Source organism: Oryctolagus cuniculus, chromosome 2 (assembly GCF_964237555.1).
Source record: "Oryctolagus cuniculus chromosome 2, mOryCun1.1, whole genome shotgun sequence".
Lineage (NCBI taxonomy): Eukaryota > Metazoa > Chordata > Mammalia > Lagomorpha > Leporidae > Oryctolagus > Oryctolagus cuniculus.
This window is the reverse complement of record NC_091433.1, coordinates 80,628,335-80,646,580: the sequence shown is the minus strand read 5'-3', so window position 1 is coordinate 80,646,580 and position 18,246 is coordinate 80,628,335. Positions and strand designations below refer to the sequence as shown.

At 43.5% G+C, this 18,246-nt stretch overlaps 1 protein-coding gene across 1 annotated transcript in view; it reads left to right on the top strand.

The window, feature by feature from the left end:
* GTF2E2 (general transcription factor IIE subunit 2) overlaps positions 1–18,246 on the top strand; it is an 85,854-nt gene that overhangs the window by 43,630 nt on the left and 23,978 nt on the right. The window contains exons 4-5 of the mRNA XM_070068516.1: positions 4,574–4,681; positions 8,653–8,835. Of these exons, the coding sequence (XP_069924617.1) occupies positions 4,574–4,681; positions 8,653–8,835 (291 nt within the window). The remainder of the gene's footprint in view (positions 1–4,573; positions 4,682–8,652; positions 8,836–18,246) is intronic.

Sequence of the window (18,246 nt, the reverse complement as noted above, 5' to 3'; positions counted from 1 at the left end):
TACTCATGTTGGTGGAATCTTTTGATTTGTCACCCTGCATGCATAGATTGTTTCTTAGTTTATGAAGCCTCTTCAGCATCATGATGTGTTATCTGTTTGCTGTTGGAGAGTAGAGCCTCTTACAGGATGACATTTTAAAATCTCCACCAGCTTCGTTATACCTGCCTCCTCTCCCTTTTATGGGCAGTAAGTTCTGCTACTAATAACATGCTTCCCAGAGATGATTGTTTGGCCTAGTGATTGGGCTGCAGGTGGAGATGCCTGTATTCCATATTGGAGTGCCTGGTTGGGAAACTTCTGACTGCAGACCCTGGAGGCAGCAGGGATGGTGGCAATGGCTTGAGAGACTGGATTCCTGCTATCCTTGTGGAAGATCTGGATGAAGCTCCTGGCTCCCATCTTTAGCCCCTAGGATGAGTGAGTCAGTGGATGGGAGCTCACTCTGTCTGTCCCTTCCCTCTCTGTCTCTTAAATCAATCAATCAATCTTAAAGAATGGATCCAAACAAAAAACAACAGGGGCATGTGTTTGGCCCAGCAGTTGACATACTGCTTGGGCTATCTGCCTCTCATAATGAAGTGTCTGGTTGGACTCTCGGCTGTGCCTTTTTTTTTTTTTTTTTTTTCCTGACAGGCAGAGTTAGAGAGAAAGGTCTTCCTTCCATTGGTTCACCCCCCAGATGGCTGCCACGGCTGGCATGCTGCGCCGATCCGAAGCCAGGAGCCAGGTGCTTCCTCCTGGTCTCCCACGCGGGTGCAGGGCCCAAGCACTTGGGCCATCCTCCACTGTCCCCCCGGGCCACAGCAGAGAGCTGGACTGGAAGAGGAGCAACCGGAACAGAATCCGGCGCCGCAGGTGGAGGATTAGCCTAGTATGCCGTGACACCAGCTTGGCTCTGTTTCTAATTCTGTCTTTCTGCTAATGTACACACTACAGAGCAGCAAATGATAGCTCAAGCATTTGGGTTTCTGCCATGCTTATGGGAGAACCGGAATAAATTTCAGGCTCCTGGCTTCAGACTGACCCAGCCCAGCTCTGCCTGTTGTAGGCATTTAAGAAGTGAAACATTGGATGGAAGATCCATTTCTCTGCCTTTCAAATAAAGTGAAATTATATAAACAAAAGTTAAAAACAATAATAAAGCTTTGATTTGAGATTCTAGTAAGTACCTTGATTTGTCTACTGGTGGATTTTTTGTCTTTTCAGTTTCCTGGATCTATTATAAGTTGTTTGCCATAGGCGATGCACAGTGGAAAAGGAGGATTACCATCCCATGTGAAAATTGTTGATTAGTAGTTAGCTTTGTAGTGTCAGGTGTTGTCTTGTATCATCCCTCATTATTTTTAAGATTTTATTTATTTGAGAGTTAGAGGGAGAGACAGAGATAGGTCTTCTAACTGCTGGTTCATTTCTCAAATGGCTGCAACCACTATCTCTGGACCGATCCAAGGCCGTGAGATTCTTCTAGGTCTCCCACCTGGGTGCAGGAGCTCAAGCACTTGGGCCATCTTCCACTGCAGCAGAGAACTGGGTCGGAGGAGGGGCAGCCGGGACATGAACGGGTGGCCATATGTGATATCTGCTCCGCAGACAGAGGCTCAGCTTGCTAGCCACAGCGCCAGCCCTTCCCTCTTTTTTTTTTTTTTTAAAACGATTTATGTAGTTGAAAGGTTGAGCAGCAGAGGCTGGGTGGGGTGGATGGTGGGGAGAGATCTTTCATCCATTGGTTCATTCCTGAAATGTCTTCTGTGGCCAGGCTGAAGCCAGGAGGCAGGAATTCCATCCTGGTATCCCAGATGGGTAGCAGGGACCCAAGCACTTGGGCCATTTTCCACTGCCTTCCCAGACATTATTAGCAGGGAGCTAAACTAAAAGTAGAGTGGCTGGTACTCAAATCAGCAATCCAGAATGGGGTGCTTATATCATATGTGGTGTACGCCCAGTTTGGTATTTCTTGCTATATTGGTATAGTAACATGACTTGGGAAATTATAGTTCTTTATTATTAACCATAGTAAAATTGCTTATCAGTCTAGATTTGGAATCCTCTTCCATCACAAATATCATCTTAAAAAAAATCACATCGGTTGGTCAGACATGTTTGTGAAACAAGTACTAGGGATAGAGGTATCTGGCACAGTGGTTAAGACGCTGCTTGGGACATCCATGTTAGAATGCCTGGGTTTGAGTCCCAACTCTGCTGTCTATTCCAGCTTCCTGCTAATGCATACCTTGGAAGGCAGCAGGTAAGGGGAATAACAACTGAGAAAGTTAAGAAAAAAAAAAAAAAAGAAAACCTCACAGTGAAGGTTACTTTTTTTTTTTTTTTTTTACTACATGATCTGTGCTTTGCCGCATTTACAACAGAAGAGCAGCAGATAGCAGTTGAATCATGGTGTGTGAACATTACTTGAATCAGTGAAATTTCCGTCAGATTTCCTATTTATGCCTGTAGAGCTTGATTGCTCCCCTAAGTTAACTGACACTGTAAGGGGAAGTTGGGGGATATAATTTGGAAGGGAATTGCTGACATTCTCGTTCCCCTGTGTTCCCATTTGTGAGGTGTATGGTTTACCAGTTATAAAAGCTCTCCTCCATTTTGCAGAAAAAAAGAGGTGATCTTAGCAGCATGAACATAGTCCTACTTGTGTGCTGCTACTGCTTGCTGCTAATAGACTTCTAATGAAACTGCTAGCATGAACTCAGTAATGACCTGTTAACCATAAGCATTAGTACTTTGTGAAGTTAAAACATTTATTTCTTAATATCTTGATTTTTTTTTTTTGTAACTTTAGGGTTTTGTGGAATGCTGGTTGAGAAGCCCTATTACAAGCCATTATGCTCGCAGGCACCGCTGCTCACTAGGCTAATCCTCCACCTTGTGGCGCCGGCACACCGGGTTCTAGTCCCGGTTGGGGCGCCGGATTCTGTCCTGGTTGCCCCTCTTCCAGACCAGCTCTCTGCTGTGGCCAGGGAGTGCAGTGGAGGATGGCCCAAGTCCTTGTGCCCTGCACCCCATGGGAGACCAGGATACGCACCTGGCTCCTGCCATCGGATCAGTGCGGTGCGCCGGCTGCAGCATGCCAGCCGCACGGCTATTGGAGGGTGAACCAATGGAAAAAGGAAGACCTTTCTCTCTCTCTCTCTCTCTCTCACTGTCCACTCTGCCTGTCAAAAAATAAAGAAAAAAAAAAAAAAGGCAAGCCATTATGAAAACGTATGCTACGGCCAGTGAAGTAGCAATGCTTTTTTTTTTTTTTAAATTGGCGCCGTGGCGTAGTGGGTAAAGCCGCCACCTGCCGTGCCGGCATGGTTCAAGACCCGGCTGCTCCACTTCTGATCTTGCTCTCTGCTATGGCCTGGGAAAGCAGTAGAAGATGGCCCAGGTCCTTGGGCCTCTGCACCGGTGTGGGAAACCTGGAGGAAGTTCCTGGCTTTGGATTGGCACAGCTCTGGCCATTGCAACCAATTGTGGAGTGAACCAGTGGATGCAAGACCACTCTCTGTCTCTCCTTCTCTGTGTAACTCTGCCTTTCAAATAAATACATAAATCTTTTTAAAAAAAATTAGCACATAGAGAACATAGCATTAAACATCTGAACAGTAGCATGTAGGATGCAGTTTACTTAGTGAATTGTCTGTTAATGGCCACTAGGGTTATTTCTAATATACATATATATTTAAAGATTTATTTATTTATTTGAAAGTCAGGGTTAAACACAGAAGGAGAGGCAGAGTGAGAGAAAGGTATTCCATCCACTGGTTCACTCCCCAATTGGCCGCAATGGCCGGAGCTTCCTCCGGGTCTCCCATGTGAGTGCAGGGGCTCAAGGACTTGGGCCACCTTCTACTGCTATCCCAGTCCATAGCAGAGAGCCGGATTGGAAGTGGAGCAGACAGGTTTCAAACCCGTGCCCATGTGGGATGCCGGCACTGCAGGTGGTGGCTTAACCCACTACACCACAGCGCTGGCCCCTCTAGTATTTTTCTTGTACAAACAATATTGCAATGACTTTTAATCACTTTTTTTGTGCTGTGCTGGCATGTTTATAGGGTAAATTCCTAGAAATAAGATTGCTATGTCAAAGGATTTAGTTAATTCACACTGCCAAACTGCTCTCTAGGGTTGTACCAGTTTATACTGTTATCAGTAGTCTTTGAGAAAGGCATTTTCCTCTAGCTTCACTAATAAAATTGGCAGACATTTGGAATTGTTCAGCTCGAATAAGTGAGAAATATCTTGGCAAAAATTGAGTGTCTTTTCATATGTTTAAGATCGTTTGTATTTCTTTTTCTGTCATCTGAGGATTCGTCTCTTTGGGTATTTCCTTGTTAGGTGTTTGGAGCTCTTAAATATTAAGATTAGCTCTTTGTGATGTGAGTTGCAAATGCTTTTTTCTTGTTATATGATTTTTTTATTCTATCTGATTTCATCATCAGTGCTTTTAATTAGTATAATTTTACTGCCTCAAATAATACATGTTCTATATTCCTGAAAGGATTTATTTATGGGTAGCTTTGATTTAGTGTATCTAGCATTTTAAAACACTGACAATGATTTCTTCCCTCAATAGACACGACATCAGCGAGGAGACACACATCCTCTAACTTTAGAAGAAATTTTGGATGAAACCCAGCATTTAGATATTGGACTCAAGCAGAAACAGTGGTTAATGACTGAGGTAAGAAAAGGCTTAAAATATAATAAAAATAATTGGTTAATAACCAGGAGATATTTTCTTTATAATTTTTTTAAATAATATTGAAATCTGTGCTTTTTTTTTTTTTTTTTAAGTTTTATTTATTTAAAAGGCGGAGTTAGGGAGAGACAGATTTTCCATCTGTTGGTTCACTCCTCTGATGGCCGCAATGGCTGGAGCTTGCATAATCCGAAGCCAGGAGACGAGAGCTTTTTCCTGGTTTCCCGCATGGGTGCAGGGGCCCAAGGACTTGGACCATCTTCTGCCGCCCCCCCCCCCTTTTTTTGCTATTGAATAGGCCTGTTTATTACTTATGAATGTATTTTAGCTGGCAAAAATTTTTTTGCATTTATCACATATAACACAATATTTTGAAATACATGACATGGCTAAATGAATTAATGGATATGAGTTATCTGAATACACTTATCTTTTTTGTGATGGGAACACTTAAAATTTACTCCTAGTAAATCCTCAAGAATACACTTTGTTCCGTGGTTTTCATGTTATACGATAGACGGTTTTAACTTTTTCCTCCTATTTACCTGAAATTTTGTACCATTTTATCAACATCCTGCCAAGAGGCAGGCCCTGCTTGACCCTGGTACCCACTATTACACCCTCTACTGTTTTTTTTTTTTTTTTTTTAATTTAATAAATGTGAATTTACTAAGTGCACCTTTTGTATTGTTGTGGCTCCCCCCCCCAACCTCCCTCCCTCCCGCAGTCCTCCCCTCTCCCACTCCCATCCTGCCCTTCATCAAGTTTCATTTTCAATTACCTTCATATACAGAAGATCAACTTAGTATACACTAAGCAAGGATTCCGACAGGCTGCACTCACACAACCGCACAAGGTATAGGGCATTGTTCGACTAGTAGTGTTGTTTTTAAGTTTCATAGTAAAACACATTAAGGACAGATCCTACTTGGGGAGCCTGTACTCAGTGACTCCCGTTGTTGATTTAACAATTGGCACTCTTATTTACGACATCAGCAATCACCCGAGACTCTTGCTATGAGCTGTCTAGGCTATGGAAGCCCCTTGAGTTCACCAACTCTGAACTTGTTTAGTCAAAGCCATATCACAGTGGAGGTTCCTTCCTCCCTTCAGAGAAAGGTGCCTCCCTCTTTGATGGCCTGTTCCTTCTGCTGGGGTCTTGTTCACCAGGATCTTTCATTTAGATTGTTTTTTGCCAACATGTCATGGCTTCCCATGCCTGTGAGACTCTCATGAACCTTTTAGCCAGATCTGAATGTCCCAAGGGTTGATTCTGAGGCCGGAGTGCTGTTTTGGGCCTTTGCCATTCTATGAGTCTGCTGTGTGTCCTGCTTCCCCCACAGGATCATACTCTCCCTTTTAATTCTGTCCTTCATTGTTTGCTTACGCTGGTCTTATTTGTGAAATCTCTTCGATACTTACCTATCTTTTTGATCAGTTGTGTATTTATACTTATCACTTTACCAAGTGCACTGGCATTGGTACCTGCCTCCTTGGTAAGATTGAGCTGAAATCCCCTGACACATTTCTAGTTCCACCATTGGAGGTAAGTCCGAGTGAGCATGTGCCAACCTATATATCTCCTCCCTCTTATTCCAACTCCTGTGTTTAACAGAGATCACTTTTCTGTTAATTTTAAACACCTAAGAATGATTGTGCATTGATTACAGAGTTCAACCAGTGGTCTTATGTAGAACAAACAGAGCAACAACAACAACAAAAATGCTAAAAGGAATAAAATAGTAAGTTGTTCTTCAACAGTCTAGACAAGGGCTGCTCATGTCATTGTCTCTCATAGTGTCCATTTCACTTCAATGGGTATCATTTTAGATGCTCGTTTAGTTGCCATTGATCAGGGAGCTGAATTGGAAGTGGAGCAGCTGGGACTCAAACGGGAGCCCATATGGCATGCTGGCACTGCAGGCGATGGCTTTACCCATTATGCCACATCACCAGCCCCTTTACTTTTTCTTAAAAGATTAAAATTCCTAAAATAAAATTGATTTATCTTACCAAGTAAAATAGAGTTCTTGATTTTCATAATAAGCCAGTTAATTGGTATCATTGTAGTTTGTTATATTAATCGTATACAAATAATATTAGTCCACATTGAAAATTGCTGGTTTACCTATGGAATTTCATAGACTTACTAACATTAATTAAAGATTATTTTGGGGGGCTAGGGCAGTCACTTAGCCTACAGGTTAAGAGGTAGGTTGAGCCGGCTCTGCGGCTCACTAGGCTAATCCTCCGCCTTGTGGCACCGGCACACCGGGTTCTAGTCCCGGTCGGGGAGCTGGATTCTGTCCCGGTTGCCCCTCTTCCAGGCCAGCTCTCTGCTGTGGCTAGGGAGTGCAGTGGAGGATGGCCCAAGTACTTACGCCCTGCACCCCATGGGAGACTAGGAGAAGCACCTGGCTCCCGCGTTTGGATCAGTGCGGTGCGCCAGCTGCAGCGGCCATTGGAGGGTGAACCAATGGCAAAAGGAAGACCTTTCTCTCTGTCTCTCTCTCACTGTCCACTCTGCCTGTCCAAAAAAAAAAAAAAAAAAAAAAAAAAAGGCAGGTTGATACACCTGCATCCCGCATTGGAGTGCCCTGGGTTCCATTGCTGGCTCTAGCTCCTGATTCCAGCTTTCTGCTGATGCATAGTCAGGGAGGCAATAGGTGATGGTTCATGTGTTGAGTCTGTGCCTCCTCCATGGGAAACTTTCATAGAGTTCCTGGCTCCTGGCTTTGACCTCTGGCCCAGCTCCAACCGTTGTGGGCATTTGGGAAGTGAAACAGCAAAAGAGAAATCTCTCTCCCCCTACCTCTTCCTCCTTCCTTCCCTCTTTATCTCTCTGTCACTCTGCCTTTCAAACAATTAAATTTTTTGAAAGATTATTTTGGGTGTGGATAGGCATTTAGCCTGGAGGTTAAGATATCCTACATCAGAGTACCTGAATTCTATTTCTGGTTCACACCCTGATTCTAACTTGTGACTACTGCATATCGTGGGAGGCAGCAGGTCATGCCTCAAGTAGTTGGGTCCTTACCTAACCCATGTGGGAGATTGGATTGAACTCCCAGCTTTGGCCTCCCAGTTAACAAGGACACATTAATGGGGTGAACCAACAGATGGAGCCCTCTGTCTCTGTCTCTCAAATAAATTTAGAAGTTTTAAAAATCCAAAAAAGTAAACATTACGAAAGTTATTTGCATTGTATTACTATTCTAGTCTCCCTGTTTTCTTCTCTATGCCTTTCTTCTCTCTCCTTTTCAGGCCAGGCTGACAGCTGCAGCAGAAAACACGTAGGGTTACTCTTTCTTGAAGACCTTTCCTTGTTAGTTGTACAGCTGAACTAACTAGGAACCTAATTACACTCATTAATCCCTGCACTCTTTTTTGTTTCATTCTGTAGCTGCCATTGGTGCAATTTTTCTATGGCTAAGGCTGATGGATTTCAGGTTGTTGCACAACTACTAGTGGCAGTAGATACCAGGTGGGGGAACAATGATCGTTGATTTGTTCATTCCAGGGTAATGCTTTTCACTAAGTTACAATTCCAGTGTATGAGGAACAGTACTTTGGACTGGGATGGGCAGTAACCCAGCTTACTTGTCTATTAATATTAATGGATATTTATTTGGCTCTTACACATTTTGTCTTCCAAAAGAACATGGGTTCAGATTTTTTCAATGGCATTTTAATAAAGTGGTTTATTTCTCTCCTAAGGGATTATGTAAATAATAATGCAAAATTTTTTTTTTTTTTGTAAAATGTGAGCACCAGCTGACCTTTAGCTATTCTAGAATCCTGGATGTACAGTGCTTTAGATCTGCTAGTTGTCCTTGCAGAATATTTTAAATTTGCTACTGCATTGGGTAGTGTTAAATATTAAAATGAAAATTTAATAATGTATATATGACATTTCCTTTTGGTAATATATCTAAATTGTGTCACTGTTACAGGCATTAGTCAACAATCCTAAAATTGAGGTCATAGATGGGAAATATGCTTTCAAGCCTAAGTACGACTTAAAAGATAAGAAGGCCCTGCTGAGGCTCCTAGATCAGCATGACCAGCGAGGACTAGGAGGAATTCTTTTAGAAGACATAGAAGAAGGACTGCCCAATTCCCAGAAAGCTGTCAAGGTAACCTCTCTTTGCTTTCTTTGTCTTACTAAACAATTTGGATTAACAATATCTTGGTTTTGGGGCCAGCATTATGGTGTAATGGGTTAAGCTGTCACCAGTAATGCTGGTATCACTTATGGGATGCCTTTTTATGGACTGGCTGCCTCACTTCTGATCCAGCTCCTTACTAATAGCCTGAGAAAACAGCAGAAGATGGTTCAAGTACTTGGGCTCCTGCCACCCACGTAGAGACCGGAGGAAGCTCCTTGCTCCTCACATCAGCCTGGCCCAGCCCTGGCCACTGGGCTCATCTGGTGAGTGAGCCAGTGAATGGAAGATCTCTGTCTCTCTGTAACTCTGACTTTCAAATCTTTTTTTTTAAAGTCTTGGTTTTAAAATTTGTTTTAAAAATTATTTTTAAAGCCTCCTCATATACATGTGGGCAGTAGTGAGCCATTTGAAGATTTGATAATTGTCTTGTACCACAGTACAGGAAAGAGTAGCCTTTGTGTAACTTTGGCAAGTCTTTTTTGTTTTGTGTGGTTTGATTCTTTAGAATATTTCATGATAATTTTCTTCAGACATTCTTGTTTCTGGTCTGTTATATTTGTAAACAAGTGCTACTTAACCTATTCTGGTAGATAGTGGTTACCTGAGGAATTACAGGCATTAAAACACAAAAACATCAATTAATAACCTGGCTGTTTTGAAATCCTGGATGGATTATCAATAAAATTCATACAGATAACATTTCCAGTTAAAATTTGACTTATTTGTTTTGTTTTTTTAAAGATTTAGTTATTTTATTTGAAAGGCAGAGTTATAGAGAGGCTGAGGCAGAGAGAAAGAGAGGTCTTCTATCCACTGGTTCACTCCCCAGATGACTGGAGCTGAGCTGATCTGAAGCCAGGAGCTTCTTCCAGGTCTCCCATGTAGGTGCAGGGGCCTAAGCACTTGGGCCATCCTCTACTGCTTTCCCAGGACACAGCAGAGAGCTGGATTGGAAGTGGAGTAGCTGGGACTCGAATCGGTGCCCATATGGGATGCCAGCACTGTAGGCGGTGGCTTTACCTGCCATGCCACAGTGCCAGCCTCGTTTTTTTTTTTTTTTAAATTTGACAGACAGAGACAGAGAAAGATCTTCCTTCCGTTGGTTCAACCCCCAAATGGCCACCATGGCCGGCACTGCGCCAATCCAGAGCCAGGAACCAGGTGCTTCTTCCTTCCTGGTCTCCCATGCAGGCACAGGGGTCCAAGTACTTGGGGCATCCTCCACTGCCCTCCCAGGCCACAGCACAGAGCTGGATTGGAAGAGGAGCAGCCAGGACTAGAACCTGGCGCCAATACAGGATGCTGGCGCCGCAGACAGAGAATTAACCAAGTGAGCCACAGTGCCGGCCACTATTTTGGTCTTTTTTTTTTTGACAGGCAGAGTGGACAGTGAGAGAGAGAGAGAGAGAAAGGTCTTCCTTTGCTGTTGGTTCACCCTCCAATGGCCGGCGCGGCCGGCGCGCAGCATCCGGCGCACCACGCTGATCCGATGGCAGGAGCCAAGTGCTTCTCCTGGTCTCCCATGGGTGCAGGGCCCAAGCACTTGGGCCATCCTCCACTGCACTCCCTGGCCACAGCAGAGAGCTGGCCTGGAAGAGGGGCAACCGGGACAGAATCCAGCGCCCCGACCAGGACTAGACCCTGGTGTGCTGGCGCCGCAAGGCGGAGGATTAGCCTAGTGAGCCGTGGCGCCAGCCAAGTTCATTTTGATAGTCAATTCTCTAAATATCTTGTTTTTAAGATTTTATAGTTTTCTTTGGGGATTCCTCCTTTAGAAGATACTTGGCTGTTTTAAGAAGCAGAACCCTCCTAAGATTTTTATTAAAAATTTATTTATTTTATTTGAAAGGCAGAGTATTTGCATGCTCGTGTGTGCAGAAGAGGAAGAGAGACAGAGATCTCTTCCATCTGCTGGTATACTCCCCAAATACCCTCCAGTGCCAGGACTGGGCCAGGCTGAAGCCAGGCACTCCAAATGAGTCTCCCCTGTATGGGGGGGACTCATGTTTTGAGTCTTCACTTGGTGCCTCCTAGGATGCACATTAAGAGGCAGCAGCATTGGAAACACTGAGCAGCTGGGACATTCCTGATATGCGATTTTGGCATCCCAAGTCATGGTTTAACCCACTGTGCTACTGTGCCCTCTGTGCCATGATACTCCACTCTTTTGTCCCTTTTTTTTTTTTTTTTCTTTTTAAGATTTATTTTCTTTATTTGTAAGGCAGAGTTAGAGAGGGAGAGGCAGATCTACCTTCCCTGATTCACTCTCCAAATAGCTGCGATGGCCAGGGCAGGGCTAGGCCAAAGCCAAGAGCCAGCAGCTTCTTCTGGGTCTCCCACGTGAGTGTAGGGGCCCAAGGATTTGGGCCATCTTTTGTTGCTTTCCCAGGGAATTAGCAGGGAGCAGGATTAGAAGTGGAGTAACTGGGACTCAAATCACTGCCCATATGAGATGCCTGCATTGTAGGTGGCCCCTTATCCTATTTTCTTAGGGAGCAGTATTATTACCACAGAACAGGCTCTTTGTTACTTTTGAAAGTAGAACAGGGCTGTAATATGATGATTGCTTAGTCTGTTTTAAATAATTTTTGAGGTAAGGTCACTTTGACACTGGATCTTCCCTGGCTCTGTTCTCTTAGGGTTAGAGCTGAAGGGGTTGTGAAAGCATGCTGTTAGTTCTCACTTTCAGACAGGAGTTATTTCTAAATGGTGTTTTCTGTTTTTAATAATGTGAGGGTGTGTTCTGTTGGAAGTAATTTCTCAGTTAAATTCCATCGGTATAGTTTTTTCTTCAGTTCTTGGTGGGGATGGAAGATAACCATATTGTCATTTTGTTGCTTACACTTTGAAGGGCTAGCAGGGAACACAAAAAATTGTGCGAAGTCAAAATGAGAATGAAGACAGGCAGTGACTTCCAGATTACTCATCTCTCAGTAACTACTACTTGAGAATTGTCTGATAACTAAATTGCCAGTTAATTCAATTCTTTTTTAATTTTTTTAATTTTTCCCCCGAAGAAAGCCAACATAGTTCTATTAGGCAGTCTACATTTGTGAGGTAATGCATTAAATTTAATTGTTGTATTGAATCATCTACTTTTCAGGGTTTCTAAATAAATTTTTAAAATGTTTAATTGTACTAAAAACCATGCAACATAAAGTTTAAGATCTTAACCATTTTTAAGTTTATAATTCAGTAATGGTAAGTATTCACATTATGATGCAAAAGATCTCCAAAACTTTTACATTTTACAGAACTGAAACTCTGTATCCCTCATACAACTATTCCTTTGCTCTCAGAACCACAGTCTCTGGAAGTCACTATTCTATTTGACTACTGTAGATACCTTTAGTCTAAGTGGAATCCTGCCTGTATTTGTTGTCTTTTTGTGACTGGCCTATTTTACTTTGCATAATATCCTCAAGGTTTATCCATGTTATAGCATATGATAGGATTTGCTTCCTTTTTTTTTTTTTCCTTAAGTTGAATGATACTCCTTTTTGTGTATATGCCACATTTAATCTATTCACCCCTAGATGGACATTGAGTTGCTTCTACCCCTTGGCTATTAAATAATGCTGCTGTCAACATGACTGTGCAAATATATCTCTTTGAGACTCACTTCACTTTTTAAGGATTATGTGAATATGATATATAAATATGATATGCTGGATTATATGAATCTGAGAGTTTTTAAATTTTTGAGGATGCTGTTTTCAGTATTAGCTGCATTAGTTTGAATCCTTACCAACAGTTCACAAGGGTTCCAGTTTTTCTACTTCCCTTGTCCACGCTGTTTTCTGTATTTTTTAAAATTCTAGAAAATACATTTATTTGAAAGAGTTAGGGAAAGAGAAAGAGATCTTTCCTCTGCTGGTTCACTCCCCAGATGGCCATAATGGCCAAGGCTGGACAAAGCTGAAGCCAGGAGTTTCTTCCAGGTCTCCCACGTAGGTAGCAGAGCCCCCAAGGACTTTAGCCATCTTCCACTGCTTTTAACCAGGCCATCATCAAGGACTGGATTGGAAATGGAGCAGCCTAAGACATGAACTTGCACACCTATATGGGATTGCTGGCGTTGCAGGTGGCAGTTTTACCTACTATGCCATAATGCCAGCCCCTCTATATTTTTGGTACTAGCCATCCTGATGGGTGTGATCTGATGGGTCATTGTGGATTTTGTTTTTTTAATGATTAGTGATGTTGAACACCTTTGTATGCTTGTTGACCATTGTTTGACTACATCACCTTTGGAGAGATTCAGTGCAGTGCGCCGGCCATAACGGTCATTGGAGGGTGAACCAATGGCAAAGGAAGACCTTTCTCTCTGTCTCTCTCTCTCTCACTCACTGTCCACTCTGCCTGTCCCAAAAAAAAAAAAAAAAAAAAAAAGGATGTGTTGTTGTTGTTGCTGTTGTTGAGTTGTGAGACCTCTTTATATAGCCTGGATATTAAGGAACATGACTTAAAAATATTTTCTCTCATAAGTTACTTGAATTTGCTGTAGTCTCATTTCTCTGTTTTAAGAAAATTATTTGAAAGAGCTGGGTCACTGGAAATGGAACTGCCTTGGTGGTTGGAGGACTGCTGGGTCAGAGCCGCCGGACCCTGTTGGGCCTGAGCTGAAAAGCCCTTAGCTCTGCCCAGCTTCCAAAGTAACCACTGCTGCTGAGGGGACAGACAAGTAGGGTCAGCAGCGTTGCAGACAGAACTGTAACTTTTGTATTCGAGATACCACCTGCATTTACCTGGCCAGCTCTTCTTCCAGGCCAGCTAGGTAATGAAGGTCAACAGGGTGCTATCCTGAGGAGGTTCACACCTCAATGATGTCTCCAGTATTCCATGTGAAAAGATAGATCTGTACCTCATATCTTGCCAGGCCTTAGCCCACCTGATTATTACTATTATTTTTTGACAGGCAGAGTGGACAGTGAGAGAGAGAGAGAGAGAGAAAGGTCTTCCTTTACCAGTTGGTTCACCCTCCAATGGCCGCTGCGGCCGGCGCACTGCGCTGATCCGAAGCCAGGAGCCAGGTGTTTCTCCTGGTCTCCCATGCGGGTGCAGGGCCCAAGCACTTGGGCCATCCTCCACTGCACTCCTGGGCCATAGCAGAGAGCTGGCCTGGAAGAAGAGCAACCGGGACAGAATCCGGCACCCCGACCTGGGCTAGAACCCTGGTGTGCTAGTGCTGCAGGCGGAGGATTAGCCTATTGAGCCATGGCGCTGGCAACCCACCTGATTATTATCAAGCCCCTTCTGTCAATTTATTTTTGCCTCTCAATGAGAAAGCTTGCTCCTGGTTTAGACAGAACCTTTCTTAGGTCTTCTGCTAATGACACTGTCCTTAGTTTTAGGCTCTATGAATTTAAACTGCTTGTTAGATGCATTTTCTCTAGACTTGAAACAGTGAAATTCTAGGTGGTCATGCACATGAAACCTCAGATGGAAGCGGTTTCTGCAAGGTGGCAATGCCATCCCCGTTGAGAAGCCCCCTCCTGCTGGAACCCTGTCTTGACTCCTGTTCCTAATGATACCAATTTACAGCATGAAGCAGCCAGAGTGATCATCTCCCAGCCCCACTAACAGTTGTTAGGCTCCATTCTTGTTGGGGTGGGGGGAATGTGAGGAGTCAGATGGATTAACAGGGAGTCTGGAAATTCAGAGTGGAAAATGACCTCCCTCCACTCCAAAGAAAAAGTTACCTTCAGCAAGATAAAAGTGTTCTTTCCCCTTCCTTAGCAATCTCCAAATTTTCCATGAAAATAACAAGGGATTGGTGATTCCTATTGAGCTTACAGTTTATTGTAAAAACAAGTTACCTACTTCACCCTTCTGGATTTTTTTTTAATCATGAGCAAGCCAGATAGGATAAAGAATTGTAAATCAGGTTGGGTTTGTTCCCACCTTATTTTTTTTAATTCTTTTTTTTATTTTATTTTTTTATTTTTTGACAGGCAGCGTTTAGACAGTGAGAGAGATAGAAAGGTCTCCCTTTTTCCATTGGTTCACTCCTCAAATGGCTGCTCCGAAGCCAGGAGCTAGGTGCTTCTCCTGGTCTCCCATGCAGGGCCCAAGCACTTGGGCCATCTTCCACTGCACTCCCGGGCCACAGCAGAGAGCTGGCCTGGAAGAGGGGCAACCGGGACAGAATCCAGCGCCCCAACCGGGACTAGAACCCGGGGTGCTGGCGCCGCAGACAGAGGATTAGCCTATTGAGCTGCGGTGCCGGCCATTCCCACCTTATTGATTGACAGTTTCATCCCCAAGATTGTACTTAAAAACCCCACTAATATCAGTGCCTTTGGGTTTTTTTCCTCTTTTGGAAGCCCCCTTCCATGCTGCTCTGGCTGTAGGTCTTTGACTCTATTCTTGCTTTTTAAATATTGAAAAAAATTATTTGAGAAGTAGAGAAAGAGACACTGGGACTCCCATCTGCTGATTCACTCCCTAAATGTCCACAATGATTGGGATGGGCCAGGGTTGAAGGGCAGGAGTCAGGAACCCAATCTAGGTCTTCCCTGTGTGGGTGGCAGGAACCAAACTAATTGAGCTATCACTGCTGCCTCCAAGGGTCTACATTGGCAGAAACTGGAGCTGAGAAATTAATGCAGGTACTCTAATATGGTTTGTGGGTTTCTTAATCTCTTGGCTAAATGCCTGCACCACATTTGTCTTTCTGATTTTGTTGGCTATGTCTTTGGTATCATGTCCAAATCATTGACAAATCTAATGTCATAAACTTTTTCTGTTTCACTTGAGTTTTGTAATTTGGGGTTTTTAAAAAAAATTTTTAAAAATATTTATTTATTTGAAAGAGTTACAGAGAGAGAGGGAGAGACAGGGAGATACCTTCCACCCACTGGTTTACTCCCCAAATGGCTGCAACAGCCAGGGCTGGTCTAGGCTGATGCCAGGAGCTAGTAGCTTCTTCCAGGTCTTCCACGAGAATGCAGGGGCCCAAGTACTTGGACCATCCTCTGCTGCTTTCCTAGGCACACATTAGCAGGGAACTGGATTGGAAGTGGAGTAGCTGGGACTTGAACCAGTGCCCATATTGGATGCCAGCGTCTCGGGGTGCAGCATAACCCACTACACCACAGTGCCAGTCCCATAATTTTAGATCTTATGTTTAGGTCTTTAGACCACCTCGTTACCTAGTTATTGTATATGGTGTAAGACAAGAGTACAGCTTCATTGCTTTTTTATTACTTTCAAAAAATATTTGAGAGGTAGAGTTAAAGAGAGAACAAAAAAGAGGTCGGTTGGCCTTCCATCTACTGGTTTACTCCCCAAATGGCCACAGTGGCATGAGCTGAGCTGATCCAAAGCCAGGAGCCAGGAGCTTCTTTTAGGTCTCCCACGTGGCCCAAGCACTTGGGCCAACTTCCACTGTTTTCCCAGGCAATAGCAGAGAGCTGGATCAGAAAAGGAACAGCTGGGACACGAATGGGCATATTCGTGGTGCTGGTGCTGCAGACGGAGGCTTAACAATACTAAGGCACAGTGCCAGCCCCTACAGCTGCATTCTTTTACATGTTGATACCAGTTTTCCCAGTAGTATTTGTTGAATAAATTGTCATTTCCACATTCAAGAGTCATCTTGGCACTGTCGTTGAAGATCATTTGACCAAATGGGAAGATTATTTCCAGGCTTTCTCTTCTATTCCATGGGTTTGTATGTATGCCAATACCACAATGTTTTGGTTACTGCAATGTTTTAAGATATTATAAGTTAGGGAAGGTAAGATCTCTTAAATCTTTTCAAATTTTTTTGTCGTGTGTGTGTGTGTGTTTTTATTTTTGCCATTTGGGATTGCTTGAGATTCCACATTTGCAGAAATATTTTTCTATTTCTGCAGGAAAAATGCCTTTGGTATTTTTTTTAAAGATTTTTACTTATTTGAAAGTCACAGTTAAACAGAGGAGGAGAGGCAGAGAGGTCTTCCATCCGCTGGTTCACCCCCCAGTTGACCGCAACGGCCAGAGTGGCACTGATCTGAAGCCAGGAGCTTCTACCAGGTCTCCCACATGAGTGCAGGGGCCCAAGGACTTGGGCCATCCTCTACTGCTTTTCCAGGCCATAGCAGAGAGCTGGATTGGAAGTGGAGCAGCCAGGACTTGAACCAGTGCCCATATGGGATGCCAGTACTTCAGGAACAGGGCATTAATCCACGGCGCCACAGTGCCACCCCCACCTTTGGTATTTTGAGGGATTATGTTGAATCTGTAGATCACTCTGGGTAGTATTGACATCTTTACAATATTAAGTCTTCTAATCCACGAGCATGGAAATCTTCCCATATATTTATCTTTCATTTCTTTCAGCAATATCTTTTTTTTTTATTTGCTTTACATATTACCACCCAGGACCTTTGGACTTTGTTACAAAAGTATTTGTTTTTTGAGATAACATTTTTAATTTACATTATAGTCAAAGGCTTATTGACTCCACTAAATGAAGAGTTGAACAAATAACAAAATACAGTAGTCCAGCAGGAAATTAGGCATGGACCATACTCAATAATGAAAGAAAATTTATATCCTGCCAACAGTGTATAAGTGTTCCCCTTTCTCTATAAGCTCCCAGTACTTGTGCTGTCTTTTGTATAATAGCCATCCCTTCAAGGATGAGGTGATACCTTATTTTGCATTTCCCTGATAGTTAGTGATTTTGACCATTTGTGTTCTTTTGAGAACTGTCTGTTCAGGTCTTCTGTCCATTTCTTAACTGGATTGGTTATTTTGTTTTTTGAGTTAACATTCTGGATTTTAATCCTTTGTTGGATAAGTAGCCTGCAAATATTTTCTCCCATTCTGTTGGATGTCCTCACTCTGTTGATTGTTTCTTTTGCTGTGAAGGAGCTGCTGAGTTTAATACAATCCCTTTTGTCTAGTTTTGCTTTGCTTGCCTGTACTTTGGGGATCTTATCCAAGAAGTCATCGCCTATACCAATGTCTTTTTTGACAGGCAGAGTGGACAGTGACAGAGAGAGAGACAGAGAGAAAGGTCTTCCTTTTTCCATTGGTTCACCCTCCAATGGCTGCTGCGGCCGGCGCGCTGTGGCCAGCGCACCGTGCTGATTCGTAGCCAGGTGTTTCTCCTGGTCTCCCTTGCAGGTGCAGGGCCCAGGGACTTGGGCCATCCTCCACTGCACTCCTGGGCCATAGCAGAGAGCTGGACTGGAAGAGGAGCAACTGGGACAGAATCCGGTGCCTCGACCGGGACTAGAACCCGGTGTGCCAGCGCAGCAGGCAGAGGATTAGCCTAGTGAGCCACGGCGCCGGCCTATACCAATGTCTTGAAGTGTTTCCCCTACATTTTCTTTTAGCACCTAAGGACTCTTTACTGTTTTTCTGATTTTTAAAGTCATTTTATGA